Source organism: Scleropages formosus, chromosome 19 (assembly GCF_900964775.1).
Source record: "Scleropages formosus chromosome 19, fSclFor1.1, whole genome shotgun sequence".
NCBI lineage: Eukaryota > Metazoa > Chordata > Actinopteri > Osteoglossiformes > Osteoglossidae > Scleropages > Scleropages formosus.
In genome coordinates, this window is record NC_041824.1 from 822687 (window position 1) to 841642 (window position 18956).

Consider the following 18956-nt stretch of genomic DNA (forward strand, 5'->3'; position numbering starts at 1 on the left):
TGTCCTTAAAGTTGTGCAGTTTGAAAACCTTGTCATTCAGCTTGTATCTTTACTAACAATTCTGCTTTTACTTTTTGTAAAGATACTGCTAAAATTGACTGGTGCACATCCCCTTCTTACTGTGTCTCATTTCTTGTGGCCATTACAAACATCTCTCATTTGCATACAGAATTCATTGCATTTTCTAAAATATAATTTCAGCATTAATTTGTAAAACAGCATTATCCTTCTGTGGCACATTAGGCAATATTGAGTACTAGCAGTAGTCCACCTGATATTTTATTGAGGCAAGTGTGAAAATCTCTAGGCTCACTGTCATGTGTTTGGGTGGAAAAACTCAAGGTCTGTTCACCTGTTGATTTTGAAAAGGAAAGCATCTGGTACAGGACCTTTGCCAGTTGTGAAAGCTTATGGGAAAATGGACATTAAGGTAACTTTCAGCAAAGACTTTCCATTTACTCAAGGAGCTGAACTCATACAGACCAGTGAGTGCAGCAGTTCTGGTTTATACACGTTAACATCATCAGTACAAACGCAAAATCAATTGAAATACGGTTCAGTTATACCTGGGACACAATTACCTGTTGAATATTTAACATCTGTTGTGATGTATAACAAGTGATACCGCTACTTGTGAGCCTTTCTCTTGCATGATCTTTACTGAACTTAATGTTTCCTCCTAAATTTTTTCCACTGTGACAAGCTATAAGATGAGTTCTGAAACAAGCAAAGTGGAATTCCTGCACCGTGTTGCTGACTCAGTAGAACATGATACTTTCCTGAGCTTTCCTCATGTTTTTGTCTATCACTTCGTAGTCTTCGTCGCTGCTCTTTGCTGCATGAGAAAGAAAAGGTGGCAATTGAGGCAAGAGCAGGACAGTAGGGCATCCCTTGTGCTTTCTCTAGCAGGTAGGGCAGCTGGCCTCAGTTTTGTGTTCCTATAAGTCTTGCTGTTTAAGGTTAACGCTCACCAGTCAAGGCTCGACACCTCCGAAAACTCTCAATACGAAGGAAAATGAACAAAATGCAGTTGCAAAGAGTTTCGAAGTCAGAGAACATTAAATCCTATGTGGAAAGTTTCACCAATTAAAACATTTTTTATGCTTTGAACAAGAAATGAACCAACCTCGGTTTTTCTGGTGGGGAGTCCTGCTGTAGGTGTTTGAAGGTGGGGCGGCACCCACCAAGGATACCTTTCTGGGTATTACTGCAGGAGCCTTATCTGAGCTCTCCTGCAAGAGAAGGAACCAAAGGTGCTGACGGTGCTCACAAATCGGCTCTCCCTCCCTGTGACGTTCATAAGCAGCATAATTCAGCTGCACAATTATTTGTTTTGTGCACTGGCAACATTGACTTACAAATTTCAGAGACAAAATTTCCCAGTTTGTCTATTTTTCAAACCTATACTTGTGAGGGGCTTGTCATCAACACCACGTGCAGGTACTCCTGCGTGCAGCAAGCCAGCAAAAATGGTGCCCGTAGACTAAGGCTGTATGTAGAGTCACAGATGTCAAATGTCTGTTGTTTTTGAAAAAGCTAAATAACAACATTAAACTTAATGTAAATGTTAGGAACCCTGACACCTCTGTGGGGTGGGAGACTGGAGGGGGTTTTTTTTCGCTGGGTTTGTTCGCTTTGTTATAGACGTCACACTTTGTGGACCTTAACGAGGCCCTTTGCACTAAGTGTACAGCAGTACATCTAGTTCATTAATGCATCAGTTGCACCAGTCAACTTGCACTGATGCTCATAATTGCTCTGTTGAAGTCAAGTTTCCACTGACTATAGAATTTTTACCTGGATGGCTGATCATTTTTGTCTGGGGGAGCAAAGTGTAACATATAAGTGAGATGCTTGTTTACCGGAGCTGGTGGCAGAGGAGGTGGCGGAGGTCTCTTCGACACATTCTCGGCACTCAGCTTTAACGCATGCATCTCAGTGTGTGGAGAGCCACTGTGGCACAGAGGTGATTTTTTTTTGTCCTTGGCTGTGGTTCTGGATGTCTGCTTGAGTGGCTCCACAGGCCGCTTGGGTGGCAGGGGTGGCGGGGCATCGCACTCCCCCGAGAGTTTGTGGAACTCATAGTAAAAGGCTTCTGTCAACTCGATGACAGTCTCGCAGCACACCTTCGGGGGTGGTCTCTTGGCCCAGGGCAGGGGGTCCTCGCTGAGGCACAGGGCCAGTTTGAGCCAGCGGCTGGGCAACTCAAAGCACTCGAGCGGTTTGCTGGGCAGACTGGCCACCACTACCGGTTCCATGACTGCCTCCTTCAGCCGCAAGGCTGGGAAGTCTGCGAGAGGATCGCTCTGGAGGTCCGTGTCCCGAGTGGCAACCTTGACATCCAGTGGCAGTGCGAAACGCTGGATCATGTTTGCCAGGCTGTATTTCTTTTTGTCTTTGATTTTCTCCACAAAGGGCCCTTCCAAGTACATAGGCAAGTAGACCTCTTCGCTTTTCTCCTCATCTTCGTCTTCATCTTCGTCCTCATCTGCCTCGAGCAGGCGCCTGCAGACCAGGACTTCCGTTACCTGCTTCCTGCCATCCCCCGGCAACTCCACAGTCTGGCTGCGCAGCACCTCCAGCTGGTCGCCAGCACTTAATGAGTTCAGGCCCTCTTCTAGGGTCTCCGAGTGCTTCGATGCGGTTACGGTGAGTCCCGGCATGCGGCGAGCAGCCACGTGCAACTCGTAGACTGCGGCAAACTCGCGGGGTCGAAGTCGGAGGCGTCCACCGTAGCGCAGCGAAATGAGGAAGTGCTGCTGCGCCCGCTTGCCAGGCAGCGTGGAGGCCAGCACCATGGCAGAGTCTCGGCAGCCGTGAAGTACCAGTTGCTGCCCTTTTTGTAGGCCCTTCGACCAGTGGCATTTAAGTAACGGCTTGGCCTCCAGGCCTTCCAGCACCTCAGCCATGGTGGGGAATGACTGCTGAGGCTGGGACATCACCTCTGCTAGTGTCAAGGGGGTCACAAATGTTATGTCCCTAGATTGCTCCGTCACATCCACGACATCCACCTCCAAACTGGAGGGAAAGTTCACCACATTCTTCCTTACTGTAGGAAATGAGAGCATGTGAGGTGAAGACCATGAAGAGTCTACTCTTTACGCACCGTTTTATTCTCTTGATCTTATGATAACTATGAGTCTGAAAATACAGTTTGTTTTTTATTGTTCCTCAGGTAAAACTGTGAACCTGAATGAAATTCAAAGATATTTCCTCAGGCAAACCAGGTACCGTGGGCCGACCTTGAACCCTGAGGTCTACTCGGTGCCAACAGTATTGTCAGATTTCCGGATTTTACATCGAGTGCTCTCAGATTCAATGTGTTTGAAATTACAGCGCTGACTCGGACACAATGGATATAAACAGCATCGACTTGTTAGTCAATGAAGTCAAGCTGAGAAGCTCCAACTGAAGCTTGAGAAAAATAAAAATAGCCATTTGTGGCCAATGAGGATGTAGCCATAGACAACTTTGAGGAAAACAGAGATGGAGACAGAGAGGGTGACTAGAACGTTCTGGTGGCGCAGTGGTACTCACAGTGCATGATGGCCTGAACCTGATATATGGGGCTGATGCGGAATGGGCCCCCGGACACCTTGGCACTGAGGTGGTAGAAGTGGCGGTTGAGGAGACGGGGCTTCGCCACGATGGTCCGAAGTGAATAGGCATGGCTGTTCTTGTGCTCATAGAACTGCCCACAGCAGGATATTGGGAGGAGAACCTCTGAAGACGCTCCCTGGCGCCCCTCCACACGGCAGCGTAAGCGAGGCTCCCTTCCCTCCTGCTGCTCCAACAAGAGGATGGTGAGCACCTCCCCAGCCCGCACCACACAGTCCTCCAGTCTTAGCTCATGATGGCAGGTGAAGCTGAAGGAGCTGTTGGCATTGGGCTCCACTGGTATCACATCAACTATCTCCTGCACAGTGGAGTAGGGCCTCTCCTCCAGAACCAGTCTGAAGAGGCCTGACAGGGTTAACAGTAAGAAGGAAGGTAAGAAAGGTTTTTTTTTTTTTTTAAAAAAAAAAAAAAAAGAAAAAAAAATCTCACTCCTCTTACTTACCCAACTGGTGTGTGTAGATATTGTTGAATGCCTATGAATTTGTGAGAAAGTCATATCCTGCATCAATACGCAGTTTGACCTGCTCATCACTGGATGAGTTCCCATAACATCTGAGATTAAACATAATCATTGAGATGGGCTGAACGCATCTTGAACCCTTTTCAAAACACAGTCCTCACTAGGATGTGCAAAGAAACAAGTCACCAGACCACGTGTTCGCACCTCCTCAGCTGTAAGCTGCATTTCTCCAAATAAAAACACTGCACCAGAATCACGCTTTTGACGAGTTCGTCTTAACACGACTGACCTGTGTGGCCGTAATTGTTATTGTTGTGTATTGATTATAGTGAAAACTCCGGGCCAAGTGTTAATAGGCCACTCTTAATAGCACCATGGGTTAGAGTTTGGTTGGCTGGCAATATGTACAGAAAAAGGGTAGAAGAGTTGTTGCTGCACGTGGTTCAGTAAAGGAAAAAGAAAACATCATCCATCGCGTCTTATCTTTATTTGTGTTCCAGTGTAGTTATTGCACCCGTAAACACAACAGTTGGCGACGAGGATTTTTTCGGATATTGCCCTGAAGTTTCTCCTAGTTTTTTTTTTGTGGATGGACGTTTTCTTTCCTGGGAGACGAACGGGACGAAGACGTGCGACGGCTCCGGCTCCGAGGGGGAAGCGCAATTCCCGCCTGTAAGTGACATACTCAATAGGAAAGATGGCTGGATATATCGGACGAATTGATGCGTTTGACAGTGCTACGGATGATTGGCCGATGTACTGTGAGCGAATCGAACAGTATTTCAAAGCCAACGGCATTGCCGACGACAAGCGGGTGTCGGTGCTGTTAAGTGCGATGGGTGGAAAAGCGTATGCGTTGCTGAGAACCCTCACTGCCCCCACAAAGCCGGCAGACCTCAGCTTTGATAATATTGTGCAAACACTGCGGGATCATTTAGCGCCAAAACCACTGCTTATAGCGGAATGTTTTAGGTTCCATAAACGTAGCCAAAACGAAGGAGAGTCTATCGCAGCTCATGTGGCTGAATTAAAGAAGCTGTCAGAACACTGTCAGTTTGGAGATGGACTGAGTGATGCGCTGAGAGACCGTCTAGTCTGTGGTATTTTACAAGAGAGTATCCAGAAAAGATTGCTTACGGAGTCGGATCTCACATTCAAACGTGCAGTTGAAATTGCTGTCGCCATGGAAACAGCTGCCCGAGACGCTGTAGAGTTGCGATCCAGAGTAAAAATCATGTCGGTGAACAAAGTGACCACTGTGTGTAAATTAAAAGGGACAGTGCAAAATGCAGAATTGTGCTACCGTTGTGGCAAGGGCTGGCACAAAGCAAACCAGTGCAGATTTAAAACTGAAACGTGCAGAAAATGCAACAAAGTTGGACACATACAAAGAGCTTGTCGCTCCGATCTTTCACACCACGAGAAAAACAAACAGTACAAGGCTCAGAGAAAGAAAAGTAGAGATGTGCATGCTGTTGCTCAAAGATCTGATGAAGAAAGTGACACAGGGTTGGCAACTCTGGAAATCTACAGTCTGAGAGGTGACTTGAAACAAGCGATCTGGCTAACACCACGAGTGAATGGAAAGACAATCCGAATGGAGCTGGACACAGGCTCTGCCGTATCTGTCATGTCACAGACTGAGTTTGAAAGACATTTCACAAAAGCAGAATTTAAGCCATCGCCTGTTAAATTGAAAACATATACTGGTGAGCCCATAGTTCCTCTGGGTGTGATCCCAGTGACTGTAAGGTATAATGATCAACAGTGTGAACTAGATCTGTATATAGTTCCAACGGCAGGACCAGCACTTTGGGGACGTGACTGGTTGAGAAAGTTACAGTTGGACTGGAAATCCATAAAAAGTCTACAAATCTCGGGTCCTGTTTTGTCAGGCACTCAAGAGAAACTGAAAAAGGTGTTGGATGGTGCTGCAGTGGTATTCCAACCAGGAATAGGAACGTTGAAGCATATTAAAGGGAGAATAACCCTGAATGAGGGTGCAGTACCCAAATTTCACAAAGCGCGGCCAGTCCCCTATGCTATTCGTCAGAAAGTGGAAATGGAGCTGGATCGGTTAGAAGCTGAAGGAATACTGTCCAAAGTTGACTGGAGCCCCTGGGCAACACCGGTTGTTCCTGTTGCCAAGAAGGATGGAACTGTAAGACTGTGCGGGGATTTTAAAGTCTCCATCAGCTCTGAACTGCAAGCAGAACAATATTCACTATCAAGAATAGAGGATATTTTTGCTTCCTTATCGGGAGGACAGTTTTTCAGTAAAATAGATCTGGCAGAAGCATATTTGCAGATGGAAATGGAGGAAGACTCAAAGGTGTTCCTGACCATTAACACTCACAAAGGCTTGTATCGATACAATAGACTGGTTTTTGGTGTTGCCTCAGCGCCAGCATTATGGCAACGAGCGAGGGAGCAGGTACTTCAAGGATGTCGGGGTACCCAGTGCTACCTTGATGATATTATAGTCACTGGAGAGGATGACGACAGTCATTTGGAGAACTTGACACGTGTTCTACAGAGACTAAGAAGTTATGGACTGCGTGCGAGGCGTGATAAGTGTGAGTTTTTCAGGAGTACTATTACATATTGTGGACACGAAATTGATGCAAACGGCTTGCACAAGTGTCATGACAAGATAAGGGCTGTCGCAGAGGCCCCACAACCAAAAGATGTCTCACAATTGAGGTCGTTCCTTGGATTTGTTAATTATTATAACCGGTTTTTGGCAAACCTCGCCACTGTTCTCCACCCCTTGAATGTGTTATTGCGAGCAGGACAGAAATGGATGTGGACAAAACAGTGTGAACGAGCGTTTCAGGAAGCGAAGAAACTGGTGGTATCAGAAACAGTGTAAACCCATCAAGCTAGCCTGTGATGCTTCACCGTACGGTATTGGAGCGGTGTTATCACGTGTCATGGGTGATGGAACTGAACACCCCATAGCTTTTGCATCACGCTCTCTCAATGCTGCAGAAAAAAATTATGCACAAATTGATAAAGAGGCTTTGAGTCTAGTATGGGGTGTGAAATGATTCAATCAGTATTTGTATGGAAATGAATTTACTGTGGTTACTGACCACCAACCCTTGGTTTCCATTTTTAATCCACGGAAAGGCGTTCCACTGATAGCAGCAGCGCGAATGTAGCAGTGGGCATTGTTTTTGGGAGGACATAGATACCAGATTGAGTTCAAAAGAACTCACAGTCATGCAAATGCTGATGGACTCTCACGGCTACCATTAGGCGGTGATGATGATGCAAATCCAGCAAAAGGAAGCGTTCCCTTGGATGTTTTTACTCTTGCTCAGCTTGAGAGTTCCCCTGTTACAGCTGAAATGCTTCAGAGGAAAACCAGGAGAGATCCAATATTGTCCCGAGTTTACACAGCTACTCAGACTGGCTGGAATGAAGAACAGAAGATACAGTTTCCGCAGTTCTATCGACGCCGAGATGAACTGACGCTGGATGGAGGTTGCCTCGTGGGGATTAAGGATTATTATACCTCCGAAGTTGCAAGCTCGAGTCTTGGAAGAGCTTCATGCTGGTCACCTAGGAGTGGTGAAGATGAAATCACTCGCTAAAAGTTTTGTGTGGTGGCCAGGAATCGATCAGCAGATCGAGCAGTTCGCCATGCATTGCCCAGGATGCCAACAGGTTCAAAATATGCCAAAACCTGCACCGTTGCACCCTTGGGAATGGCCTGCTGTGCCGTGGCAAAGGATTCATGTTGACTTTGCAGGACCTTTCATGGGCACTACATTTCTGGTGGTTGTCGATGCATGTTCTAAGTGGTCAGAAGTGTTTAGCATGTCGCCCACAACCGCTACCCAAACTATAACAGTGCTGAGAGAACTTTTTGCGAGGACTGGTGTCCCAGAACAACTGGTGAGTGACAATGGACCCCAGTTTGTACCTGAGGAGTTCCAGATCTTTCTAAAGAACAATGGGATCAGGCACGTGACCTCTGCCCCATACCATCCCGCTACAAACGGATTAGTGGAGCGATTTGTACAAAGTTTGAAGAATGCTCTGCGTGCCATGGTGGGTGACAAGATTATGTTAACCCATAAGTTGCAAAGGTTTTTGTTTGCGCATCGTAACGCAACGCATGCTACCACGACTCGAACGCCAGCTATGTTGTTCTTGGGAAGACCTTTACGTTCAAGGCTGGACCTGTTGCGACCGAATGTGAAGAGGGTTGTGCAGGACAACCAGTTGAGACAGGTGCAAAGAGACGGACCGGTACGAGAGCTGGAAATTGGTGAGAGTGCTCGCTAGGGACTACCGCGGGGATCACAAGTGGATGCCTGCGAAGGTAAAAGAAAGAACAGGACCACTTTCTTACACAGTAGAGATTGGACCAGACACCACCTGGAGACGGCATATTGATCAATTGAGAAAGGCAGATATTCCTTTGGAAGGTGTTCCAGGAAATGTGCCATCCACGTCTACTGTTGCCCCTTCCGATGGCAGCGACACCACTACACCACAAGATGCTGCGATGTCTTCACAGGAAGTGCCACAAACACCTATCCCAACTTGTGAGGAGAAACGTTACCCTACCCGTACACGGAAACCCCCAGACCGTCTTACTTTATAGGGTTTGGAATCCTACCGAGGCGAAGACATCATGTAAAGGGACTTGCAGTTGTGTTATTGTTATGGGTTGTTTTATCTAGAGGGGAGGAGTTGTTGTGTATTGATTATAGTGAAAACTCCGGGCCAAGCGTTAATAGGCCACTCTTAATAGCACCATGGGTTAGAGTTTGGTTGGCTGACAATATGTACAGAAAAAGGGTAGAAGAGTTGTTGCTGCACGTGGTTCAGTAAAGGAAAAAGAAAACATCATCCATCGCGTCTTATCTTTATTTGTGTTCGAGTGTAGTTATTGCACCCGTAAACACAAGTTATTTCGTCGCTTCAAAGTTGTGTTTTATGTTATCGCCCATACAGGTGCTCCCCGACCTACCCATCGTAAGTCGAAAGTCGAAAGTCGAAAATGCATTTAACACACCTAACCTAGCGAACATCACAGCCTAGCACACGTGCTGGGCAATTATCTGGAGTTTCTCCTCAAGAGTAATTGCCCTCCTCTTCTTCTTCCCACCAGTAGCAGGAGACACAGATGGGCGTTTCGGTGACATTACGGATGCACAAAACACAACGCAGAAACGGGGGTATCTGTATAGCGATCGCGTGGCGGACTGGGAGATACGCGTCGCTGCCGCTGCCCAGCATCTCGAGAGACGCATATCGATAACCCAGGAGAAGAAATCAAAATTCAAAGTACTGTTTCTACCGAATGTCTCTCGCCAGGTCGCCATCGTAAAGTGGAAAAATCGTGAGTCGGGGAGCCTCTGTATTTTGTACATCACTGTACAAGTGAGCTTCGACTAGACAAGTAGAAGTGGGACACCACACAACAGGAAATGCTGGTCCGCATGTAAAACACAGCCAAATAAATCATGCATAGCGTGAGCTTTATCATGCAGCAAGAGCATGACGTAGATTCCAAATTCATGCCGGTTCGGTCACTTTGAGGTTGAAGTGATCTCTGGGAAACACAGGGCACCGCGGCACAAAACGGGTGCAATAAGATGGCATCTTTGCTTCTTAGACATGTGCACATGGGGTTTAAACGAGGTGGGTTTGTTATTTCCAAAGAGATGTGTGTAACATGACATAACGTGAAATGGTGCGCTGAAGTGGACAAATGACACGTTTCACAAAGTAACGATTCCCAGCGCTCCACACCCATTCCACACGCACGATGCTGATGTGAGGTACTAGAGAGGAGGTGAAGATGTTCGTCGAGCCCACCTGCGTGGTCCAGGGGCAACTCGGACCTCTCCTTGGTACCGATGTCCTCGCAGCATGCCGACAGGAGCTCGGTGCCAATGATCTTCACCAGATCCCCTGTGGACAGGCACACCTCGCTTCCTGACACCTCATAGATGGATCCTGAATGAATGAATGAATGAATGAATGAATTCATTTTAAATGATTGATTGATTGATTAATTAATTAATTAATGACTCAATCTTAAGTGGCCCCAGAGGGAAATTCCACTCAGATGCACCAGGATACAAGACATGTACACACACGCATAAATGCAATGACCGAACAAAGGTCAAGACAAAGACAGGCATATTTACACAGAAGAGGGCAGTGCAAAGTGTGGAGGGGCGAGGAGGAATGAGAGCACAGCGAAAGCTCGGGACCACACGGTCACTAAGAAGTCATCGCCTTGTCTTCATCGGGACTCAGCGATGAAGGACCTCCGGTAGCGTTCCTGTGAAGTGCAAAACTGGAAAGGCCTGTGACGGAAAGCGCTCCTCTGTTTTACTGCGGTAACGTGCGGAGGGCGAGTCCGCGACGGACTGCGGTTCATTCGGAGTCCGTCTCCGTGTGGCCTCCAGCAGACTCGGGCGGTCTTCCTCCCGATGACGTCTCCCGTGCGAACGCTCCGGCCGCCCCGCGACTCCGCCGCGGAAAAGGCGGCACCGGCGACAACCAGCTGGTAGAAGATGAGCAGCAGTGAGCTGCGCTCTCCAGAGGACTCGAGCAGCCCTGCGAAGTAAAGGCGGCTCTGTCCTTTCTCGCTCTGGTCCAGGTTCAACCTCCGGTACTAGTCTGTCCCAAGTACCGCCAACTCCGCTCCGAGGGCGAGGGTATCGTTGTATCGCTTCTGGGTCGGTACCCTGACGAGGACTGCAGTTACTGGGGCACCCGGGATTGCGATTGTATAAGATGTTCTCATCATTCGTAATCTGCCTCGATTACCTGAGCAAAAGTGATGTAAGACTGACTGCTTTCCCAAGAAATGATGTCCAATACGGACCTCATTTTGTTAGCGGACATAAAAATAAAAAATACCTTTTTCCCACCGGGGGCCCTGGTGTCACACAAACAAATTTCCACTTGAATCACACTTTCTCAATCCGAACAAAACCGCTCTCTCATTTTACCCAGATGATACGATTTTACAGTGATGACATGTAAATGATGACTAAACGTGTCCTCATGGTACAAATTTGTATCAGACCGGCGTCTGCTGAAAAAGTTGTGTATTCGGAACTAAAACGAACCAGCAGCAGGAAACAAGACATCTCAGTGTAAGTGTGTGTCTATTCACCGTACATGCAACATTCAAACACAAATATGAAACTGGAAGTAGGAGCTCCTGCAGAGACGCCCACGCAACCGCGGGTGAGTGAGTGAGTGCACGCAACACAACTGACTGGTGAACTGAGCGCTCGGCAGAAACTCAGGAAACATGGAGAAACGCCGATGGGAAGCTTTACGAGAATTCCAGAGCACGAAAGCGCGTCGAAGGACGTAGAGAAACAATTACGGTTAGCGTAAGGTAACGCGGGAGAAGCGCTTCCCATCACGCTTGACGGTCAGCACCTCATCGATCGGCGTACGTCTAGTCGCGCAACTCAGACAGCCCAATCCGTGCTGCTCTTATTAATAGTTAGAATTAATTCAGCCGACACTTTTCTCCCAAGCAACTCAGGATTATTTGCCTATTTTCGCAGCAGGGTAATTTTTACTGTGGGACTCGAGCCCCAGAGCCACCGGAGAGCAGGACCCGGTCCAACCCACCGCGCCACCACACCCCCCCCCCCCGTGAGATTTGGAGTGTTAGACAAATTTTTTCAGCGCGTAATCATATTTTTTCCAGTATTTCACTAGAAGAAGACAAAATGCTGAAACGATGAAATTATTAAAGACAGCAAAGAGGGCATAAATTCAGCGGTGGCTGACAGCTTCCCCGGGGCAGGAAGGGAGGGGAGGGGAAGCCCGACGGAGTTTACGTTTTGTAATTATAGTAACAGATTTGCGCCCTTCTTCTCTCTTCCTCCCTCTCCTCTTTTCCTCTACGCCTTTTTCCTTTGCTTTTACCACTTTTCTGTTCTGTTTTCTACCACGCTGTCTCACAAGAGAGCAGTAAAAATTGATGTAAAACTGAGTGAAAAATGATTGCTTGGGATCTTAACGCAATTATACGTTGCTGGATTTTCATACGATGACATGATTATATTGTATTTGAGGGAAAATCAATGTGTCAATAATTCCATTGAAATCTTTCGAAGTACTTTCAGTTTCTCCTTCCTCTTTCATCATTGTTTCGATTGTTTGCCGCCTATACTTTTATTTGTCTTTATATGCGGACGATTCCAACAATTAATTTCATTTTGTCAGACGAAATCATCATAATCATCAGATGCGAAAGACAACTTACAGCTTCATATTATTTCTGATATTAAGTGACTTGGAGAAACATTCTAATGACTAATGTGCTGCCCTGCATGTAAATTTGCTGTCGTTTTCATTATTATTCTGTGCTGTCGCCTTTGTTCGTGTGTCGCAGCGTTGCAATAAATATAAAGAAGAGCGCGAACGGCGCTGGCAGCGAGATGTTCGCCGCGGCTCTCTGTTTAGCTCGACCGTCATCGTGTCTCGGCGGATATTTGTACACTTTTTCTTCTGTGAGGAAACAGAAAAAAGTAAGGAAGTTCAAGTTGTCTCAATACAATTATGTTGCTTGACAGACACACACTCGGCACGTTACCCTGGATGCTCTTTTTTCTGCAGCCTTCAACTTGGCCTTGCGTAACATCGCGACTCTTCCGAAGAAGCAAAAAATATGGATGTTGCAGCAAACCGGTGAATCGCATTAAAAGTTAAGATCGTCAAGTGCGCGAGCTCTTTGCGAGCACGCGGCCGCACGGACAGCATCGGCGATTTTCGCACGAGCCGTGGACAGAAGAGAAGAAGGTGCAGAAAGACAGGTGACGGGCCCGAACGGACGGTCCTCTTTGTGGCTTTCGATTTCAGGTTGGCACCTCAAGACTAGTATCGCAGCTCTCAAAATAGCCGCGCAAATTGTGCGGTTGTTCATTTTTTGGCTCCGGACTTATTGGTTTAACACTTCTTAAAAGGCATAATTTGCCTATTGAGGAAGAGGAAGCTGGTTCCAGTGCGCACGGAACACACTCACAAACACGAAGCATTATTATGCTTACATTTGCAGTTGAGAATTTACAAGAAATTCTGGATTTTAAAATTTTCAATAGAACTCATGGGCATTTCTGCCTTCTTCGGCGCGGGTGGCAAATGTCGAGACGTGTGTGAAACACCCTACCACACCGAAACGCGTTCGCTAGAAACACTGCCGCGCATCCGAAACAGATGAGGCAAAGAAAACTGGATGCAGGAGAGAGAGAGAGAGAGAGAGAGAGAGAGAGAGAGAGAGAGAGAGAGAGCGAGAGAGAGAGCAAGTACTGCTGCTTGTCAATTAGTTCAATATACGTGCAACATTGAAGCAGTCGGCGTCTGGTGACGGTAATCAAAAGTCTTGCGCCCTCCAAGGAGTTTGTTCTGAGCCGCAAGGGCAGCAAGAGATGTTTGTTGAGACACGAGTGGACGTGCACATCTCATCCGCGGCTTCGTTCAAACCGCCAACCGTTACAGCAAACTAACCACTTAGAACAGGGAAACACTCTGCAATAAAAGTCTTTGCAAAAATGTGAAGTTGCCAGCTGCAGCAAATTATTAGCTACGCTTAGCGTAGCAATGAAATAAATGCTCGGACTTTTGCACTTATGTGCATTGCCATAATTACAAGGGGATTTTTGCATAAAGGTCTAATTAATGTGCAACGGTATATCGTTAATTTAACTGCATTCCTAAATTCGCAGCAGTCACCTGATACTTTTCAATCAGTTTAAAAAAGTTTGTACGGCCACATAACTGAGTAAGGAGATGCAAATCGGCACCGATATTAACTTCTACCCAAGCAAATGCAAAAAATCTCTGCGGTGTTTTACGGGGGCCGCAAAAGAAGCATCATAAAAGAACATTAGCTATTGTGTACAAAAGTCACTGAGCACATTTTCAGTGCCGCCATGAGGTTTTACACACCAGCTTGTGCACGAACGAATACCGTGTCTTACGCCGGAAGAGGAGCCTGCTGCCGTCGATACGAATCTGGACTTTGGACCGTGACGTCTGCGCTCCGCTTTTCTGCCTTTTCCTCTAAACCTGCTGCTGCCGCCGCTCGAGTGCTGCGCGCAGGCCCGACGTGAAGACAAGAACCGAAAGGAGCGCGAGCCGCTCGGAAGTCCTCCCGCTGTCTGAACCGCCACGGGGTCACATCCTGGACACAAAGTGCCATCTGTGTGTAACACCGGCGGTCTCAGCACATTCAGCAGCACTTCGCAGACTCGGCGCTTTACAGAAGCGGGTAGCACCGGGGCCACACATGGCTGTGGGTTCACGTCCCATAGTCTGCGTGCAGTTTGCATGTTCTTGTTTTCTTGCCGCAGGTTTCCTTTGGGTGTACCGCCCATTCCTCCCAGCCTCCGGAGACATGTGTACCACGTGAATTTGGCAGTTTGAATTGCACGCAGGGGGTGAGTGTGAGTGAACGCGCGACCGGTTGCCCTGCCCTGGCTTTGGTGTGCCAAGTGGCCGATGGTTCGAGGATGCGCTCCGGAGCAGCGCGACCCCGCGTTCGGACGACTGGTCACTGATGAGGAACGAATGAATGCGCCAGAAGTGCCAGGTCTCGGAAAACAACATGGGACCATTTGAAATCGGAGGAACAGAAGATGTGGAGTCGTCGCCCTGCAAGGAACTCATGTTGCACAGTGATTCGCCACCGATGAATGGAACTCCCGCTTGGTGGTCCCACGCACGAAAAGTAAAGCACGGAGCGGGGTTCTAGATTCTGGCTCCGTTGTGGTGGAACGACCTCCCCCTGTCACTCAGAACTGCTGAATCTTTGTCCACATTTTAAAATGGTCTTAAAGTTCACTTCTTCCAGACTCACTTCACCCATCATCTCTTAAGTTCATGTAAGGTGTAAATGTTCATGCACTATAACTTTGAGATCATAGCCAGAAAATCCTTCACACAGCTAGTCCTGTATTGCACGTAAATGCTTACATGCATCTAAAAAAATTACTAAGAAGGTGATCAGGAATCGTCGGTATTCGGATAAAGTTTCACGCAGCTACTCGTGTGATGAACATCGTGATGAACATTGGGTCATATGGTGGAAAGAAACTAACTGTACTTAAGAATCACACGTCTGTATCCAAGTGTCTCTTTCTGCGAATGTAATGAACACATAGTACTTGAGATGTACGTCGCTTTGGAGAAAAGTGTCTGATGAATGAATACATGTAAACATAAACCTAAATGCAAATGTACACGTACAAGTAAATCTCCGGCGGTTCTCCTTCTGCCACACTTGGAATTACCATGAAATGGGATTTGAACACGTTAAGGAAATGTAGTTAGCCTTTATTTTTACTGAACTGCCACTAAGTGTCTAACTTTGCCAGTCATTCAAGATCGTTTGTAGTGTAATTTAACGTTGCAGGCAGGACTGTATCATCAGGGTACTGATTTACTGTGGGCAAATGCATGGCATTACCAAAGATAAAACTGAAAGTTGCTTTGGATAAAAGCGTAATGTAACTTCAACAAGAACAACAAGAACATTTGTGTTCCCCTCTGACTGAACTGGAAATGAGCTGTAAGCGAATTCTCTGAATAGCAGCAGGGCAACAGGAGGAAGCGTAACTTATGGTGCCATCGCATCGTAAGAAGGTGGGTTCGAATCCCTGCACCTGCTTGGTCCAGTTAAAAGGGAGAGGAGGAGGGGGGGGAAAAAAAAAAAGACTAAGTGTGTCAGTGTGCTACATGATCATATTCTGAGCCGCTCCAGCTCTACAAGTGAACAAGACCCCTGGGTCCTGCCGAGTTCCGTCCTCCTCTGGCCTCGCGCATCATCATCATCATGGAGGCGCGCGCCCTTCCTCTCTCGAGTCTCGGTTCCCGAAACGACCCAGCGCTCCTTCAAGCGGTGCTTTTCTGTGGAAAACGGCAACATTGATTGATTGCGGCGACGCGCAAGGCGAGCGCCGCTCGAAGCGAACGAGACGTCTCGGAAAGCGGAGACGCTGACGTGCGGTGCGGTGCGGTGCGGTGCTGTCGTTGTCAAGACGCGCTGGAATCTCACGCTAGCAACCGTCGCGCGAAGAAGCGCTCAGTAATCGCTGAGCAGAACAGGAGCGTCTCTCGCTGTCTCTGCTGCTCGTTTGCGCTCATGACTGAATTCTTGCCGCCCGTGACGACGCGACGGACGTGTCCCCACCGACCGGCACCGGCGTTACCTCGCTCGTACCTTGAAAGTAAACCCCGGAGCAAACCTGCAGGACCCGGGGCAGGGAGTCGCGCTCCAGCGACGCCACGTAGTCGAGCATGGAGAGCGCCGGCGGCGGCGGCGGCGACGCGCTGACGGCTTCCATCGCGGTTCGTTCGTGAGCGCGGCGCGATTCAATCGCCCTTTCGCAGCCTGCGGTCCCTTCGGCGCCCACACACACACACACACACACACACAGTGACACACACACACTGACTGTCCGCGAAAGAGGCTGGGCGCCGAGGAAGAGGAAGTCGCGCTTGAGCGGCCGACACACGCCAATGAGCAGCGCTCATCACTCCCTGACTGAGCTGCTCAGGGCTCATCACTCTTCTTCATCCCCCACAGCAAGCTGCTGCTGAGATCATGTGCAACACGCACACACACACACACACACACACACACACACACGCGCGCGCTCTTGCTTCCTGGAACAACATGTGTCATGATGTGATGAATCCATGTGGCGCCTCGCGCGGATTGTTTTAACCCCGTTTTACATCGAACCCTATTCAATATTCTTTTCTGGACAGTTTCATAAACACGTGTCTGTTTGGCTGCATAAATATACTGTACCTTGTCACACTGTTACTGGATCATTTCTCCTGCTGTCGATTCATACGATTCTTGGGCAAATATTTTGAAGAGGAGTGTTTATTGCGAGGGTGGCGCAGTGGCGCAGTGGGTTGGACCACAGTCCTGCTCTCCAGTGGGTCTGGGGTTCGAGTCCTGCTTGGGGTGCCTTGCGATGGACTGGCGTCCCGTCCTGGGTGTGTCCCCTCCCCCTCTGGCCTTACGCCCTGTGTTGCCGGGTAGGCTCCGGTTCCCCGCGACCCCGTATGGGACAAGCGGTTCTGAAAATGTGTGTGTGTGTGTTTATTGCGAGTCTGATCTCACTTTTCCCTGTTTGCCTAAATTTGCAAAAACCTGTTTCCAAACGCAGCACTAAACAATAACCTCGATATATATAAAACCTAGGGAAGGACCTTATTCTTAAAAAAATGGTAGCATGTGATCAGGATTCATTTATCCTGCGTTTTATGCACCTACTCGATCGATGAACTTCGGTGCATAAAGTGGTCGGGAACAAACTAGGTTTACTTGAGACTTTCATGCCTGCAGCTGTCTCCTTCTCTCAATGTGATGCATAAATTGTACTTTTGCTGAGATGTACGTCGCTTTGGACAACAGCGTCTGCTAAATGAAAAATGTAAATTTAAGAACTGTATTTCCGTCCAAACCACTCATCCCATACGGGCACGGGGAACCGGAGCCTAACCAGGCAATAACAGGGCATAAGGCTGGAGGGGGAGGGGACACACCCAGGACGGGACGCCAGTCCGTTGCAAGGCACCCCAAGTGGGACTCGAACCCCAAACCCACTGAAGAGCAGGAGCAGGACCAGGACCAACCCACTGCGCCACCACACCCCCTACTAGAACTGTATTTAGCTTCCTCAAAATGAGAATCTTTTCAGCAGAGGCACAACTTGACTTTTTCATGTTCACAGTGACAGAGCAGATGCTGCAGTTTGCTGTCGAGTCTGGATTCCCCCGTAACCCTGTTTCAGTGCGCAACCGCAGAGCCAAGCGGTCCACAGGGTGGGAATTTGATTTCTGTTTCATCACACAGCGAGACAAACGACTGCCTTTATTTTTCTCTATTCTCATTCACTGTGTTGCTTTGTGTTATCTGCTCTGCTTTATTTCAAGTGTTTCGGCTGCCTGGGAGCCACACACTCCTCCATCATGCAGACTGAAGGTGGAAGAAGAGCTCAGAAACTGGAAAGTAAAGGCCGTCACTGAAAGTCTCTTAAATATCTGTACAGTACTCATAAATGAGAGCCCAGTACTGAAGTACTAATGTGCCCCTTGCTCTTCAACAGAGTACTTGCACAAATATATATAAATACCCATATATGAGTTTTCATATAAATACAGTTAAATATTGTTCCTCTAAAATATTCATTTGTGAAATAGGTACATCAAGGGGGTGCGGTGGCGCAGTGGGTTGGACCACGGTCCTGCTCTCTAGTGGGTCTGGGGTTCGAGTCCCGCTTGGGGTGCCTGGCGACGGAACGGCGTCCCGTCCTGGGTGTGTCCCCTTCCCTCTCCGGCCTTACGTTCTGTGTTACCGGGTAGGTTCCGGTTCCCCGCAACCCCGTATGGGACAAGTGGTTCTGAAGGTGTGTGTGAAATAGGTACGTTACTTTATGTGTTGCATTTCAGCAGCCACACTTTTAATGTAATACATTTAATCTGATTACCTGTACGTTTATATACGATACCTTTACAGAGAGTTCTTACCCAGTTCTTTCATTGCATGTTTTAAACAGGAACGTGAACAAATTTGTACGATCTAAAAGCATAATACAGTCCCCAAAAAACTGCATTCGCATACATTCCCTTTCATTCCCTTTCGTTTACTTCTAGTCCCGGTCGGGGTCACGGCAGTCCGGAGCCTATTCTGTAGAATTACTGGCCACAGGGCTCAGTGCGCCTTGGACTGGACGGACACTACGGATTTGGACTGCACACACTACGGGCGCGCGCATTTTCGACGTGTTGATGTGATATTATCTGGTTATTGGAGTGTTTTGCACTTTTTTTAGGGTTTTTTATTCCCCTGGCTAGGTTAACT

The 18956-nt window shown here is 47.9% G+C and overlaps 1 protein-coding gene across 1 annotated transcript; it reads right to left on the reverse strand.

The window, feature by feature from the left end:
- Positions 1 to 65: 65 nt before the first annotated feature.
- Positions 66 to 16959, reverse strand: themis2 (thymocyte selection associated family member 2). Its single transcript, XM_018741303.2, has 6 exons — positions 16299 to 16959; positions 9917 to 10057; positions 3538 to 3963; positions 1863 to 3049; positions 1127 to 1232; positions 66 to 835 (listed from the first exon to the last, which is right to left on the reverse strand). The coding sequence occupies exons 1-6, from the start codon at positions 16420 to 16422 to the stop codon at positions 759 to 761; spliced, it is 2061 nt and encodes a 686-aa protein (XP_018596819.2). The 5' UTR covers positions 16423 to 16959; the 3' UTR covers positions 66 to 758.
- Positions 16960 to 18956: the final 1997 nt, after the last annotated feature.

Coding starts and splice junctions, on each gene's coding strand:
- themis2 (XM_018741303.2), bottom strand. CDS start 16,422: ATGGAAGCCGTCAGCGCGTCGCCGCCGCCGCCGCCGGCGCTCTCCATG. Junction 10,058..16,298: donor CTCCGGGGTTTACTTTCAAG/GTACGAGCGAGG, acceptor TCATTCATTCAG/GATCCATCTATGAGGTGTCA. Junction 3,050..3,537: donor GGTTCAGGCCATCATGCACT/GTGAGTACCACT, acceptor CATTTCCTACAG/TAAGGAAGAATGTGGTGAAC.